At 40.2% G+C, this 14378-nt stretch overlaps 1 protein-coding gene across 5 annotated transcripts in view; it reads left to right on the forward strand.

The window, feature by feature from the left end:
• Window positions 1–14378, forward strand: part of DNAJC6 (DnaJ heat shock protein family (Hsp40) member C6) — a 188787-nt gene that overhangs the window by 136481 nt on the left and 37928 nt on the right. For all 5 annotated transcript variants that reach the window (XM_062191483.1, XM_062191485.1, XM_062191484.1 and 2 more), the window contains 5 exons: window positions 3118–3240; window positions 7934–8067; window positions 9992–10186; window positions 11099–11216; window positions 14074–14153. In XM_062191483.1, coding sequence (XP_062047467.1) covers window positions 3118–3240; window positions 7934–8067; window positions 9992–10186; window positions 11099–11216; window positions 14074–14153 — 650 coding nt within the window. The remainder of the gene's footprint in view (window positions 1–3117; window positions 3241–7933; window positions 8068–9991; window positions 10187–11098; window positions 11217–14073; window positions 14154–14378) is intronic.

The following is a 14378-nucleotide window of genomic DNA, read 5'->3' on the forward strand; positions in this document are numbered from 1 at the left end:
TGGGGTAATATACGTGTTCAAAACCTTCAAAAATATTACCTAAGAAGTATTGCTTGTCGCTATCCAAATTATTTAAAAAACAGCAAAATGAATTCACTTAGTCCTCTTTTAAGATATTATGCATGTAGACAGATCCTATTACCAAGAAGCTGCCAAATGGAATTTACTCCTTTATTTTTTCATTCATTCATTCACTCAGCAAATGAGTACTGAGCACTGAAATCTGAACAACACTGGGGTTACACAAATGAAGAGGTTGTGATCTGTCTTCTCATGGAACTCAGTTTCTGGAGGAGGAAACTAGTACCAGCTATTCATTCAGTACAGCCTGACAATAAGCTAGCACATATTGTGTTTATGTTATGCTACTTAATTTTCACAATTCTGTCATTTCTGTTTTATACTCAAGAGATTTGAGTCCTGGAGCAGTTAGTAACTTGGCTGAAGTTAATCAGATAGTAAGTAGAAAATCTAAGCTGAAAACCCAACCTGTGGTTCTAAACTTTTGCTCTGCTAATAGAGGCTATAATAGATGAAAACAGACAAGGGTATGGGCATGAAGATGACTAAGGATTTCTGTCTGTGTTAGAGAGACCATCAGAGACAAGAAAGCACCTGTACTTGGATTTTGAAGAATGGATAGGAGTTTACCAGAGGAAGAAAAAACATTGCAGTTACTGGCGTTGTGGTGTAGAAGGTTAAGCCACCACCTGTGACACCAGCATCCCATATGGGTACCAGTTCGAGTCCTGGTTGCTCCACTTATGATCCAACTCCCTACTAATGCACCTGGAAAAGCAACAGAGGATGGCCCAAGTGCTTGGGCCCCTGCACCCATGTGGGAGACCTGGATGAAGCTCCTGGCTCCTGGCTTTGGTCTGGCCTAGCCCTGGCCATTATGGCCATTCAGAGAGTGAACCAGCAGATCTCTCTCTCTCTCTCTCTCCCTCTCCCTCTCCTTCTCTCTCCCTCTTCCTCTCTCTCCCTCTCCCTTTCTCTCCCTCTCTCCCTTTCTCCCTCTCTCCCTCTTGTCCTGCCTTTCAGAGAGGTGAATAAATCTTAAAAAGAAAAAACCTTGTATCCCAAGAGAGAGAAACTGCATATTTGCTTTTAGATGTCAGCTCTGTAGAGGTCACAGATAATTTCCCACTGATATTTTGATTAGTTGTTATCTTGTTACCAGAAAAGGGCCTACTGAACAGATTCTTCCTGCTCCCCTTCCTACTGTCAAACATAGGGAACTTGAGACCAGTGGTGTCAGCATTGCAGAGTACATTCTGATGATGCTGTCCGTGTAAAACCTGTTCTTTCCCAGGATTCTCTGTCTCTGTAAACAGTCCTTGCTTCCATCCTTCTGTGCAGCCATTCAAGCTGGGCAATTGGGCGTCATCCTTAACCCTCTCTCCACCTCCTCCTCTTAAGTCTGCCTCTCCCCGAGTGTGACCAATCACTGAGGCTTGTGTCCAGGTGCACCCCTGTTTTCTGCCTCCTGACTCCCTCAGGGATGCCACTCAACCTAAGCCACCAGCCTCTTGACTGGTCTTCCTGCCCTTAGTCTATCATTGTTTAGCTCCATTCTCCATACTGGAGCTGGAGAGATCTCATGGAAATGCAGATCTGAGAGTCATTGTCCTTGTTAAATTTTCTTCTAGCTCTCTTAAAGGGCCTTGCCAGATCTGGCTCTTCTGTCTAAACTCTCACCATGCAAGGCTTCATCCTTTTTACTTCCTTCCAAGTAGAGCCAGTTCAATCTGACCTCAGGGCTTCATGTTGGCGAGTTACCTGATAAAATAATAATCATAATTACTAACATTCCTCTGTCACTTTGTATGTGTCAGATACTGAGAAAGCTCTTGAAGTGCATTCTCCAGGAATATGCACAGCCCTATGAAGCAGCTGGGGAAGCACCCATCACCACATTTTATGAAGAAAATAAGATTTAAAGATGTCACGAGGAGCCAGTGTTGTGAATCAGCTGGTTAGGCTGCTACTTGTGAACCGGCATCCCCTCTCTGAGTGCTGGTTCAAGTCTAGCTCCCTGCCAAAGCTCCTGGGAAGGCAGTGGAATATGGCTCAAGTAATTGGGCCCCTGCAACGCAAATGGGAGACCAGGAAGGAATTCCTGGCTCCTGGTTTTAGCTTAGCTCCATCCTGGTTGTCATTGTGGCCATTTGAGGAGTAAAGCAGAGGATGGAAGATGTCTCTTTCTTTCTACTCTCTTCCTCTCTCTCCTTCTCTATCATTCTTCTTTTCAAATAAATAAATCTTTCAAGAAAAAAAGCAAGGTGTCATGACATCTGCATAGGTCTAAGCTTCTGTTTATTAGTTACATTAGAAAATATATAATCAGTTGGGGTTCATGCCTAGTGTTTGCGTAAATGATAATCGCAACCAGTACGATGTAGCAAAATGACTTATACTTGGGCTGCAGCACTAGCACTGATCAGCAATGCAACTTTAGACAAAACAACCTCTGAGAGTCAGCTTTGTCATCTGCAAAATGGGGATCGTGTTCCCATCTCTCTTCTATGGTTGTTGTAAGGGCCAGGCCAGGCAGCAGTCGAGCCACATAGCTGATGTCCTGTGATGTGCTAACTGAATCTGTGTGTTAAATAAGTGAAGGTGTCAAGGATTGCCCCTGTGGAGCTAAGGGTCTCTCCATTAAGGGAGAAACCAAAACCAAGGAAGACCCATGCACAAGCCTGCCCTGGCTCAATCTGCAGCACCTGTTATATTATCTTAAGCGCTGAGATAAAATTAGAGGTAGTGTAGGACCTGCCAAATAACTCTATAATTACCCATCTACTAGGCAGGTAAAAACATTTTATATTTAATAGAAATTAAATTTTACTTAAACTTTCAGAATAGAAAAAAACCAAACATGTAGTCTCAATGTTCTAATTTAAAATGTATTTTAAAATGAGTTTTCATACCTTTCCTGAAGCAGAACTTTTTAATTAGAAAAATTGATGTATTAAACGCCTCTTCTTCCTGCATTTAGAACCTGTTCCCAACTCCTCCTGGCTGCGCTACTACTTCCAGAAGTTTTTGGTTCAATGTTTGCCTATGGCGAAGAAGTCATAGGGGGATTCATTTCCCTTTGCTATGTTCCCTTAGGTCTCAGAATGCAGCTGGCCCATTAGGCAGGCCCCCAGTCTGCACAACCTCTTTGCCGTGTGTCGGAATATGTACAACTGGCTGCTGCAGAATCCCAAAAATGTCTGTGTTGTCCACTGCTTGGTGAGTAACTTTTTCTGGGGTTGTTGTTGGTGGTTTGGTTTGGTCAAATGCAGGTTTGGTCAAATGATGGACAGGTAACATCTGAATTGAAAAGATTTTACTGAGTCCCTACCTGGGAGTTAGGTAATGGGATATGCAAAAAGGAGAGGGGAATTTGTTATTTTTGGCTTCAGTCTTGAGTTCTAGTGTGAGAAGCAGATGTGCACACAACCTACATCATGCATGGAATCTCAAGTATTGTGAAAGAGGTAGAAACAAGCACTGTGGGTGCACAGATCATAATGTCACTGAGTTTTATATGAATAAAATTGGCAAACATTTGTATATTTATTCTTTCTTACTACTTGTACTTGAGTAAAAAGAAAAAACACCTATGCTCCTGTGATGGCATTCACAGATTGTATTTTAGAGCGATTCCTCATAGGAAAGATGATTTTTTGACTGTTGTCTTCCTGGGACACTTTTTTCCTGACTCTTTCTCTCAGACCTCTTACTTATTCTTTAAAATCCAACTTTCAATAAAATCTTCCTGAGTCTTTCGAGTAAGTATTTTCATAATGCATTCCTGCTGTACTCATAGATCTTCATGCCTTGTGTGGTATTTAATAAATGCCTTATAATAATTTCTTATCCTGCCTGTATTCCCACTGGACAATTAACATCTTGCAGGAAAGATCTGTGCCTTTTAACTTTTAAATGCCAGGTAAGAAATATTTGAATAAATGGTTGAATATGTGAACAAAGGACTATACAAATGGAATCAGAGCATAAATATCAGAACTGTTTGTTACTTCTATAAAATTTAGGATACACACACATGCACGCACACACACACAAACCCACATGCACACACACGGATATGTAGTACTGCTTGATGATTTCCTCCTCCTTCTTTTGAGCCAGTTGGCTAAAACTAAAGTTGAAGAACTCATTTTGTTTTCTACTTCAATCTTCCTACTGTTGTTAATAAAGGAAAAGCGCTTGTGTTTGTAAGAATTTAATATTAAAGGCCAAAGGATTTTCCTTTCAGAGGCACAACAGACTGTGCAGCAGCAGAGATGGCTTTGAGGGGTTAATAAACAGCCTTAAGCACATTGATGATTTTCTCTTTGCTCAATACTTTTCTGAAAGCTCAGAGAGCCTAGGTCTGACAACTGCTTAAGGGAATAGGGTTCAACTCCCAGTTCTGACAATACAATCATAAAGAATAAAAACCCAGGAGTGGATGTTCAGCCTAGCAGCTGGTTAAGATGCCCCATGCCAGGTACCTGGAGTACCCAGGTACGACTCCCAGCTCCGTCTCTTGACTCCAGCTTCCTTCCAATGCGACTCTGGCAGGCAGTGGTGGTGGCTCAAGTCATTGGGCTCCTGTTGCCCACATAGGAGACCTGGAATGAATTCCTGGCTCCCGACTTCATCTCAATCCTGGCTATTATGTGCATTTGGGCAAGAACTACTAGATGAGAGCTCACACTCTCTCTTTGTTTACAAATTATTTTTTTTCTAAAAAGAAAAACTAATAAAGAAGAAAAGAGACAAAGGATTATGATTACACAAAGTGTTCAATAGGTGTTCTACGCCTGAAAAGGACATTCATGAGTTGGAAGTTTATGCCAGCTCTGCAAAATGAAATTGAAGCTGGTGTTGGGAGCTTTCATTTTTATTTTGTATATATACAGGCTTGTTAAAGATAATAAGTACCTTTTAATCTTGTAATTACAAAAATAAAACTTTTAAAAAAGACATGCATATCATATAAAAGGAAAACAAGAACCATAGACCTGTCAGAAGAGTGTCAGGAAGGCTAAATTCTAAAAAGTGTTAATAATGGGAACATTATGTCTTTAAAAAACTGCATTTGGAATAAGGACAACCAGAAGTTCTTGAGACACATACTTTAATCTTTACAGCTTTCTTCTGTGTCCTTTATCAGAGACAAATGCCTTGCTGGAAAGGGAGGAGTAATGATAATTAAGAAAAAGCTGATAGGTAGCAAGATAGTAAGAGAGCTTCACAGTGCTTGAAATAAATCTTTTCTCTGGACACCAGTTATGTAACAGGATGTTGAAAGCACTTGAAGTTACTGTGGATTCCCTAAGTACTGTGAGGAGACAGGAATAAGAGGTGCTAGGCAAGTGAAGAGAGGAGATTGTCCTCAAAAAAGAATGTTGATCTTGGACAGTTACAGGCTGTTTGAACCTTGATAGAAATTCAAGGGGAAATTTTGATAAATTTTTGCACAGATGACTTTCAACTCTCTATCTTTGACTCTCTCTTTCTCTCTCTCTTTGGTTTAGTATTTTTGTTATTTAAAAAGTTTTTATTTATTTATTTATTTTTATTTTTATTTTTGACAGGCAGAGCAGACAGTGAGAGAGAGAGAGACAGAGAGAAAGGTCTTCCTTTTGCCGTTGGCTCACCCTCCAATGGCCGCCACGGCCGGCACGCTGCGGCCGGCGCACCGCGCTGATCCGATGGCAGGAGCCAGGTGCTTCTCCTGGTCTCCCATGGGGTGCAGGGCCCAAGGACTTGGGCCATCCTCCACTGCACTCCCTGGCCACAGCAGAGAGCTGGCCTGGAAGAGGGGCAAACGGGACAGAATCCGGTGCCCCGACCGGGACTAGAACCTGGTGATAAACCAATTTCATGTAGATTTTCAACTCTTAAAGTCCACATTAATTCACTAAGATAACGTATATAAAACTAACTGAACATTTTGTGACAAGACTAATAGATGAATTGAGATAGTTTATGGAATACCTGCAACATACTTCCTAGTTTCTTAGAGTCAAGCTGGAGAAATGTACACATTAATTGGATTGTGGCTGAATATCCGCTTCCAAAAATAGGTGATTAATAGATTAGTATCCTCATGGGTGAAGATTTTATTTAGTTACTCTCTTAATTAATAACTTTGCTAAAGATATGGAAATCAAGCTTAGCAGTTGTCTCAAAATTGGAAGGATCACATAATGAACTCAGATTTTGGGGAGTGTTGTTGTGGCATAGTAGGTAAAGCCTCCGCTTGTGATAGCAGCATCCCATACGGGCACTGGTTCCTGTCCTGGTTGCTTTGCTTCTGACCCAGCTGTCTGCTAATGGCCTGGGAAAAACAGTGGAAGATGGCCCAAGTGCTTGGGCCCCTGCCACCCATGTGGGAGACCCAGATGAAGCTCTTGGCTCCTGGCTTTGGTCTGGCTCCGCCCTGGCTATTGTGGCCATCTAGGGAATGAACCAGCAGATGGAAAATCTCTCCCTGTTTCTCCCTCTCTCTCCCTGTAACTAATAAATCTTTTAAAAAAGCTCTTATAGATTGGTTAACAGAAACTAAGTTTGGTTAAACAGAAATTCTCTAAACTGATATTAAGTACAGTTTATAAAAAAATTAATGGGTTTATTAACTTTGCAGATTGTTTGAAACAGCACTTAAGGGTTTAATGATTACAAAAATCAGTAAGAGCTATGGTATGACTTAGCCTGTGTGTCAACTAGTTTGGCTTGAGGTTCTGTTAATAAAAGCATAGTCTCCAGACTAAGGAAGATGGTTCCTCTCAAGTTTGGTCAGAACCCATTTCATACCTGGAATTTCACATCTGGACAGCACACTTATGGCTATTGTTTTAATCTGAGTTTGCTCAAAGGAAGTATACTAAATGATATATCTGAAAATGGAATCTCAGATGAGGAAGAATTAAAGGCACTGGGTTTGTTTTAACCTGGAAAACAGAAGTGAAAAAGGAGAGTATTTCAGGTGTATGATGGGTTGTCACAGGCAGAGTGGGGTGGGTTTATGTTTTGTTCTCACAGAATAAAAGATCATTGAGAAGTTACAGAGGAATAGACTAACCAGCTTTTTCAATCTAAGGAAGCACTTTGTAAATGGAGGAGATTACCTCAAGTAGAAGTAATTTTCCTGTCCCTTATGTATTCTAAAGAGACTGGGTTACCATCCATCGGGAATGTTACTGGATATTGTCTTAGCTCAGGCTACTATGATAAATATACCACAGACAGGGTGGCTTGAATAACAGAAATTTATTTCTCACTGCTCTGGGCTCTGGGATGTCCACTATCAAAGAGTCCATGGATCCAGTGTCTTGTTAGGGTCCTGCTGCTTGGATGACTGATGGCTGTCTTCTTTTTGTATTGTTATATGGCCAAGAACTGTAAGGGGGTGGAGATAACATTAAGTTCACAGCAGATTTATTTCTGTACTGGATGATGTTGAATTAGGTGAAGAGTCTTTCTTTTAGATGAATCTAGTAATATAGTTTGAGTCAAGCATATATATACACATATATGTTTATATATACATATATGTATATTATATATAATAGCATATTCCAATAAGCAGCATTTAGTTAACCTGTGAGTTCTTTATTTCCAATCCTAAACCAACTATTAATAATGATTCTACAAGTCCATAGTTACTTTGAAAATTACATGATATTTTCATTAAATATATACAACTCAAATTTATTTTGCTGGATTTCTAGGGTTAGCATAGAGTCAGTTGTGTCCTATGAAGAGACCTTTTCTTGATGTTTTGTGATTTAAATAGCTGAAATAGGTTTTGGTTTTCAAGTGAACAATTTTGAAGTGAAAGTCACCCTTGGTTAAGACAATTTCTTCTCTCCTGCCTTACTCACAAGTTGATCATGTTCATGAAGAGTTTGTGAATTTCCTTTGACAGGATGGACGAGCAGCCTCGTCAATTCTGGTTGGTGCTATGTTCATTTTCTGCAATCTCTACTCAACTCCTGGCCCAGCTGTTCGATTGTTGTATGCAAAGCGACCAGGAATTGGACTTTCACCATCCCATAGGAGGTAAAGTAAGCTAGATGCAGGCTGGGCACGGACATGGTCTAATTGGTATCATGTAGTGTTTGAAATCTACCTTGAAAATAATTTTGTAAACTTTCTTTTAATTCATCTGGCATTATCATGAACTATACAGACTGTTGAATTGGGTTAGGATATTCAGTTTTTGTAGTTTCATAAGCCCCCATATGAAAATTTGTAATTTTAAAACTAGAAGGAAATTTTAAAGTTGACTTATATCCACTCCCTGAATTGTGCTGGCGACGAAACTGGACCCAAGCAGGTTGTGATTTGCTTCAGGTCTGACAATGTCTAATGGACATGGGCAGAACATCACCCCGACCCCAACCTCTAAGAGCAGCCCCCTTCTCTTTCATTATATGCCATCGAAATATAAGCAGTACCTTGCCATGCTAGCCACTGATTTTCATTCTGTGGAGGACAGAGTTAGCTAAAGGAAGTTAAAACCAGAGAGAGAGAATTTTTTTTTAACTTTTATTTAATGAATATAAATTCCAAAGTACAGCTTATGGATTACAATGGCTTCCCCCCCCCATAACTTCCCTCCCACCCACAACCCTCCCCTTTCCCGCTCTCTCTCCCCTTCCATTCACATCAAGATTCATTTTCAATTCTCTTTATATACAGAAGATCAGTTTAGTATATATTAAGTAAAGATTTCAACAGTTTGCCCCCACATAGTAACACAAAGTGAAAAATACTGTTGGAATACTAGTTATAGCATTAAATCACAATGTACACACATTAAGGACAAAGGTCCTACATGATATTTTTAAAAAATTGATTAATTTTCTATGCAATTTCCAATTTAAAACCAAGTTTTTTTTTTAATTTTCAATTATCTTTATATACGGAAGATCGATTCAGTATATACTAAGTAAAGATTTCATCAGTTTGCACCCACACAGAAACACAAAGTGTAAAAATACTGTTTCAGTACTAGTTATAGCATCACTGCACATTGGACAACACATTAAGGACAGATCCCACATGAGACGAAAGTACACAGTGACTCCTGTTGTTGACTTAACAATTTGACACTCTTGTTTATGGCGTTAGTAATCTCCCTAGGCTCTAGTCATGAGTTGCCAAGGCTATGGAAGCCTTTAGGGTTCGCCGACTTCGATCTTATTCCGATAGGGTCATAGTCAAAGTGAGATCTTTCATTTAGGTCTCTCTCTCTCTCTCTCTCTCTCTCTCTCTTTTTTTTTTTTCCAGAGTGTCTTGGCTTTTCATGCCTAAAATACTCTCATGGGCTCTTGAGCCAGATCCGAATGCCTTAAGGGCTGATTCTGAGGCCAGAGTGCTATTTAGGACATCTGCTATTCTATGAGTCTGCTGTGTCTCCCGCTTCCCATGTTGGATCGGAGAACAGAGAATTTTAAGATTCACATTTTTTTATGACTTTGATATTAGGAATAAGAAAATAGACTACAAAAGATAATCTGAAAAGTAGTTTGAAGAAGAAAACTCTTTGTAGATGACTGATTTATTTATTCCTTTCAGTCATAATTTTATTTCTTATTTAAACTTATCTCCTTTTTTGGGGTTAAAAATGCTTTTGGTGATAAGATTCTAAAAGTATCTAAAACCAGCCATTAGCTGATAAATTTAGCCTGCTAGATAAAGTATAAATATACTTTTAAATATTGAGCTGGTTGAAAGTTCCTATAAACTTTTTGATTTAATAAATACCCCCTTATGATTTCTGTGGGGAAATACAGCTATGATAATAGATAAAAGCTTTCTGAAATTATTGTCCACATTCTCTTTTGCTAGTTGATAATTAAAAAATTAACAGTAAATCTTTATTGTAACTGAATAATTTGCAAGACAAACTTTATAGAAAAGATTGCTTTTTTTCTCCGAATGTGATGGGCCCCAACAGAATGGCCACCTTCTTTTTCAGATACCTGGGCTATATGTGTGACCTTCTAGCTGACAAACCCTACCGCCCTCACTTCAAGCCTCTCACGATTAAGTCGATTACTGTCAGCCCAATACCTTTTTTTAACAAGCAAAGAAATGGGTGTCGTCCTTATTGTGATGTGCTGATTGGAGAAACCAAAATATATTCGACCTGCACAGATTTTGAAAGAATGAAGTAAGTCGGGTGCTTTTGTTCACTTATGTGTTGCTCCGTTCAACATCAGTGGTTACTAGAAAAATGCAACTGAATCAAGAGATGCCATGGCCCATTTCACAGTGAGCTGAATGACACGAGTTAAGGGACAAGCACAGTGAAGGGTAAGACAGTGATAAAGGTCAAAGGACCTGGACACTTAAGAAGGGGATGGCTTTAATGGGATTCGATTAATGATGATTCTAGGTCAGTAAGTAGGTAGATGGTAATATACTTATATAAGTTATAGAATCCATAGTAAAGAGCAGGTATCAATAGTATGTTGTAGGGGTATGAAGAGAAGACAATGAATGGTAACCTAAAGTGAAATTAGGTGAGAATAATTTGAACTTGGGATTGATATCCAAGAACTTCACAGAGCATGACATTTCTATTTCTGTGCTGATCTTGGTTGGATTTTTTTTGTTCCTTTTGTCTCTGCTTTTAATATTAATTTAAGATTAGACCAAAGAAAACATGTATATGAGGGGTCTTCAAAGAGTTCCTGGAAATGTGCATTAGAAAAAACTGTGCCTGTATTATCTTTTATTCCATTTTTCCATGAATTTTTGGTGTTCCCTCATACCAGGACTGGATGTATTTGAGGAAAGCAAGCAATCTGCAAAGCTAGACCAGGCGATTAGACTTCTGGAACTTCAGACAGGGTGAGAGAGAGGGTTTGGTGTCAGACCAGTGCCATTCCATTGAAGAACCAGTTTCTATTCAGTTGACCTTGGTTGTACTCCTGGTTTTGCTCAAATAAGACAGTGGTTTCTGGGTCCAGGCCTGGGAAAACAGATCCCCAGTCCAGAGGCACAGAGGATTATACCTGTATCTGTGTGATTGTACCAGACTGGACTCTCTTTCAATACATGTTTTGGTTTCTGTTTAAAGAGAATACCGTGTTCAAGATGGAAAAATCTTCATTCCCTTGAACATCACTGCTCAAGGAGATGTGATTGTTTCCATGTATCACTTGAGGTCAACCATCGGGAGCCGGCTGCAGGCAAAGGTATGGTTTTGAGAGGAATCATGGCATTAACTCATCTGAGTTTTTATAGGGGCACTTCTGAGTCTTCTCCAAATCAATTTGGATGTAAGTGACTTACTTAATTTTTTAAGATGTATTTATTTATTTGAAAGGCATAGTTATACACAGAGAGAGAGAGAGAGAGAGATAGAGACAGAAATAGAGATAGAGATAGAGAGAGAGGGAGAGGGAGAGGGAGAGGGGGAGAGGGAGAGAGAGAGAGAGAGAGAGAGAGAATTGATTGATCTTCCATCTTCTGGTTCACTCCCCAAATGGCTGCAGTGGCCAGGGCTGGGCCAGGCTGAAGACAGGAGCCTGGAACTTCTTCCAGGTCTCCCACATGGGTGCAGGGGTCCAAGCACTTGGGCCATGCTAAGCTGCTTTCTAAAGCAGTTAGCAGGGAGCTGGAGGGAAGTCGAGCAGCAGAGACTTGAACTGGTGCCTGAATGGAATGCTAGCATTGAAGGTGGTGGCTTAATCTAGTATATCACAATACCACTCCTGGCTTATGTTTTAAAATAAGAAAGAACGTCCAAAATTGCTAATGTCTATCTTCTTTGTTTATTGGCAAGGAAAGTGAGACTTGGAGAGGTTGTAACTTGCCCAGAGTCCTGGGCACAATGGCTGTGCCAGCAGTAGCAGCTCTAGAACTTTTAGCAAACCATGGTCTTTAGAAACTGTGCCTCTCTCATAGTGTCCCATTTGGATCAGTATAAAGAGGGAGATTTCTACTAGGGATGTGGAATTAAATAATTATGTATATTTTTCAATTTATATTTTACAGAGATAAAATAATATAAAGGTCAGTTTTTTTTAACTTTTATTTAATGAATATAAATTTCCAAAGTACAGCTTATGGATTATAATGGCTTCCCCCCTCCCATAACTTCCCTACCACCCACAACCCTCCCCTTTCCCACTCCCTCTCCCCTTCCATTCACTTCAAGAATCATTTTCAATTCTCTTTATATACAGAAGATCAGTTTAGTATATATTAAGTAAAGATTTCAACAGTTTGCCCCCACATAGCAACACAAAGTGAAAAAATACTGTTTGAGTATTAGTTATAGCATTAAATAACAGTGTACAGCACATTAAAGACAGAGATCCTACATGACATTTTAAAAAATTAATTTTCTATGCAATTTCCAATTTAAAACCAAGTTTTTTTTTTAATTTTCAATTATCTTTATATACGGAAGATCGATTCAGTATATACTAAGTAAAGATTTCATCAGTTTGCACCCACACAGAAACACAAAGTGTAAAAATACTGTTTCAGTACTAGTTATAGCATCACTGCACATTGGACAACACATTAAGGACAGATCCCACATGAGACGAAAGTACACAGTGACTCCTGTTGTTGACTTAACAATTTGACACTCTTGTTTATGGCATCAGTAATCTCCCTAGGCTCTAGTCATGAGCCTGTGGAAGCCTTTAGGGTTCGCCGACTTTGATCTTATTCCGATAGGGTCATAGTCAAAGTGGAAGCTCTCTTCTCCCTTCAGAGAAAGGTACCTCTAAAGGTCAGTTTTTAAAGTGCACAATGCGGTGGTTTTTAGTATGTTAAAAACATTGTGTAACTATTACCACTGTCTGATTCCAGAACATTTTCATCACCCCTAAAGTAGACCTATAGCCAGTAGCAAACACTGCTCATCCCTTCCCCAGCTCCGCCCTCTGACAACCATGAATCTACTTTCTGTCTCTGTGGATTTGTTCATTTTGAATGTTTCATATGTATGTGTATAGTCATACAGGGTCATTTTTGGTTGCTTTTGAGATTCATCTGTATTGTTGCACAAGTGCATACTTCATTTCTTTATACTCAAATAATATTCTGTTGTATAGCTATACCATACTTTGTTAACCTCTTCATCAGTTGATGGACCTTTGGGTTATTTCTATATTTGGCTGTTATGGATATTGTTCCAAGTAATCGTATTTTGATTCATCAAATATTTAGTAAGTGATTGGTCTGTTCTAGCCTTTCCCTTGGTTGTTATTGACAAAAATATGACTATGTTTCTACTATTAAGGAACTCAGACTAGTAGGGGAAATTCACACATGAACAAATATCCATGGTACCATATTAGAGGGAGGATGAAGTGCTGTAATGGGAACAGTGTTCCAGAAGGGCTACAGATAGGAGATGACGTTTCAAAGTGGATCTCAATGGATGGGCTCACCTGGTTGGAGTAGGGCATGCTGAGTAGAAGGAATGTAGAGTCAAAGTGTGGCAACGTGCAAAAACTTGGGATGTTAGGGAATAGGGAGGTGGCTTGCTAAGCATGGAGGGGAGAAGCTAAGCAAGAAGCTAAAGGTTGTTTATTTTTTTATTTTTTATTTATTTTTTATTTTTTGACAGGCAGAGTGGACAGTGAGAGAGAGAGACAGAGAGAAAGGTCTTCCTTTGCCGTTGGTTCACCCTCCAGTGGCCGCCGCGGCTGGCGCGCGGCAGCCTGCACACCACGCTGATCCGATGGCAGGAGCCAGGTGCTTCTCCTGGTCTCCCATGGGGTGCAGGGCCCAAGCACTTGGGCCATCCTCCACTTCACTCCCTGGCCACAGCAGAGAGCTGGCCTGGAAGAGGGGCAACCGGGACAGAATCTGGCGCCCCAACCGGGACTAGAACCTGGTGTGCCGGCGCCGCAAGGCGGAGGATTAGCCTAGTGAGCCGTGGCGCTGGCTTAGAAGGTTGTTTAGTCATCACAAGAAACAAAGGTTCTGATGTTGAAACAGTTGAAGGTGCATGGATTTCCATAATGTAACCCTTGGTTAGCTTCCTTTTCCACTGGTTGATTGTAATATGCTTCTCTCATGTATTTTTAGGTGACCAATACACAGATATTCCAGCTTCAGTTTCATAGTGGGTTCATACCACTGGAAACAACAGTCTTAAAGTTCACCAAGTAAGTATTGCTCAAGCCCAGAGTCTGTTTCCATTCCTGCTGCTGTGAAAGGCTCGGGCTCTTCAGTGCTGTGCTGCAGGTGCCCCCAGAATCCTGGGCTCCTGGGCCATTGAGTGTTGCTTCACCACACAGAGAGGCTGGGTACATTTTTAGACTTCTGTGGGATATGGTTGTCTTGAGAAGTTCACATGGATTAAAGACGTCAAATGGAAAGGTCTAAAAACT

Source organism: Lepus europaeus, chromosome 5, assembly GCF_033115175.1.
Source record: "Lepus europaeus isolate LE1 chromosome 5, mLepTim1.pri, whole genome shotgun sequence".
Classification (NCBI taxonomy): domain Eukaryota; kingdom Metazoa; phylum Chordata; class Mammalia; order Lagomorpha; family Leporidae; genus Lepus; species Lepus europaeus.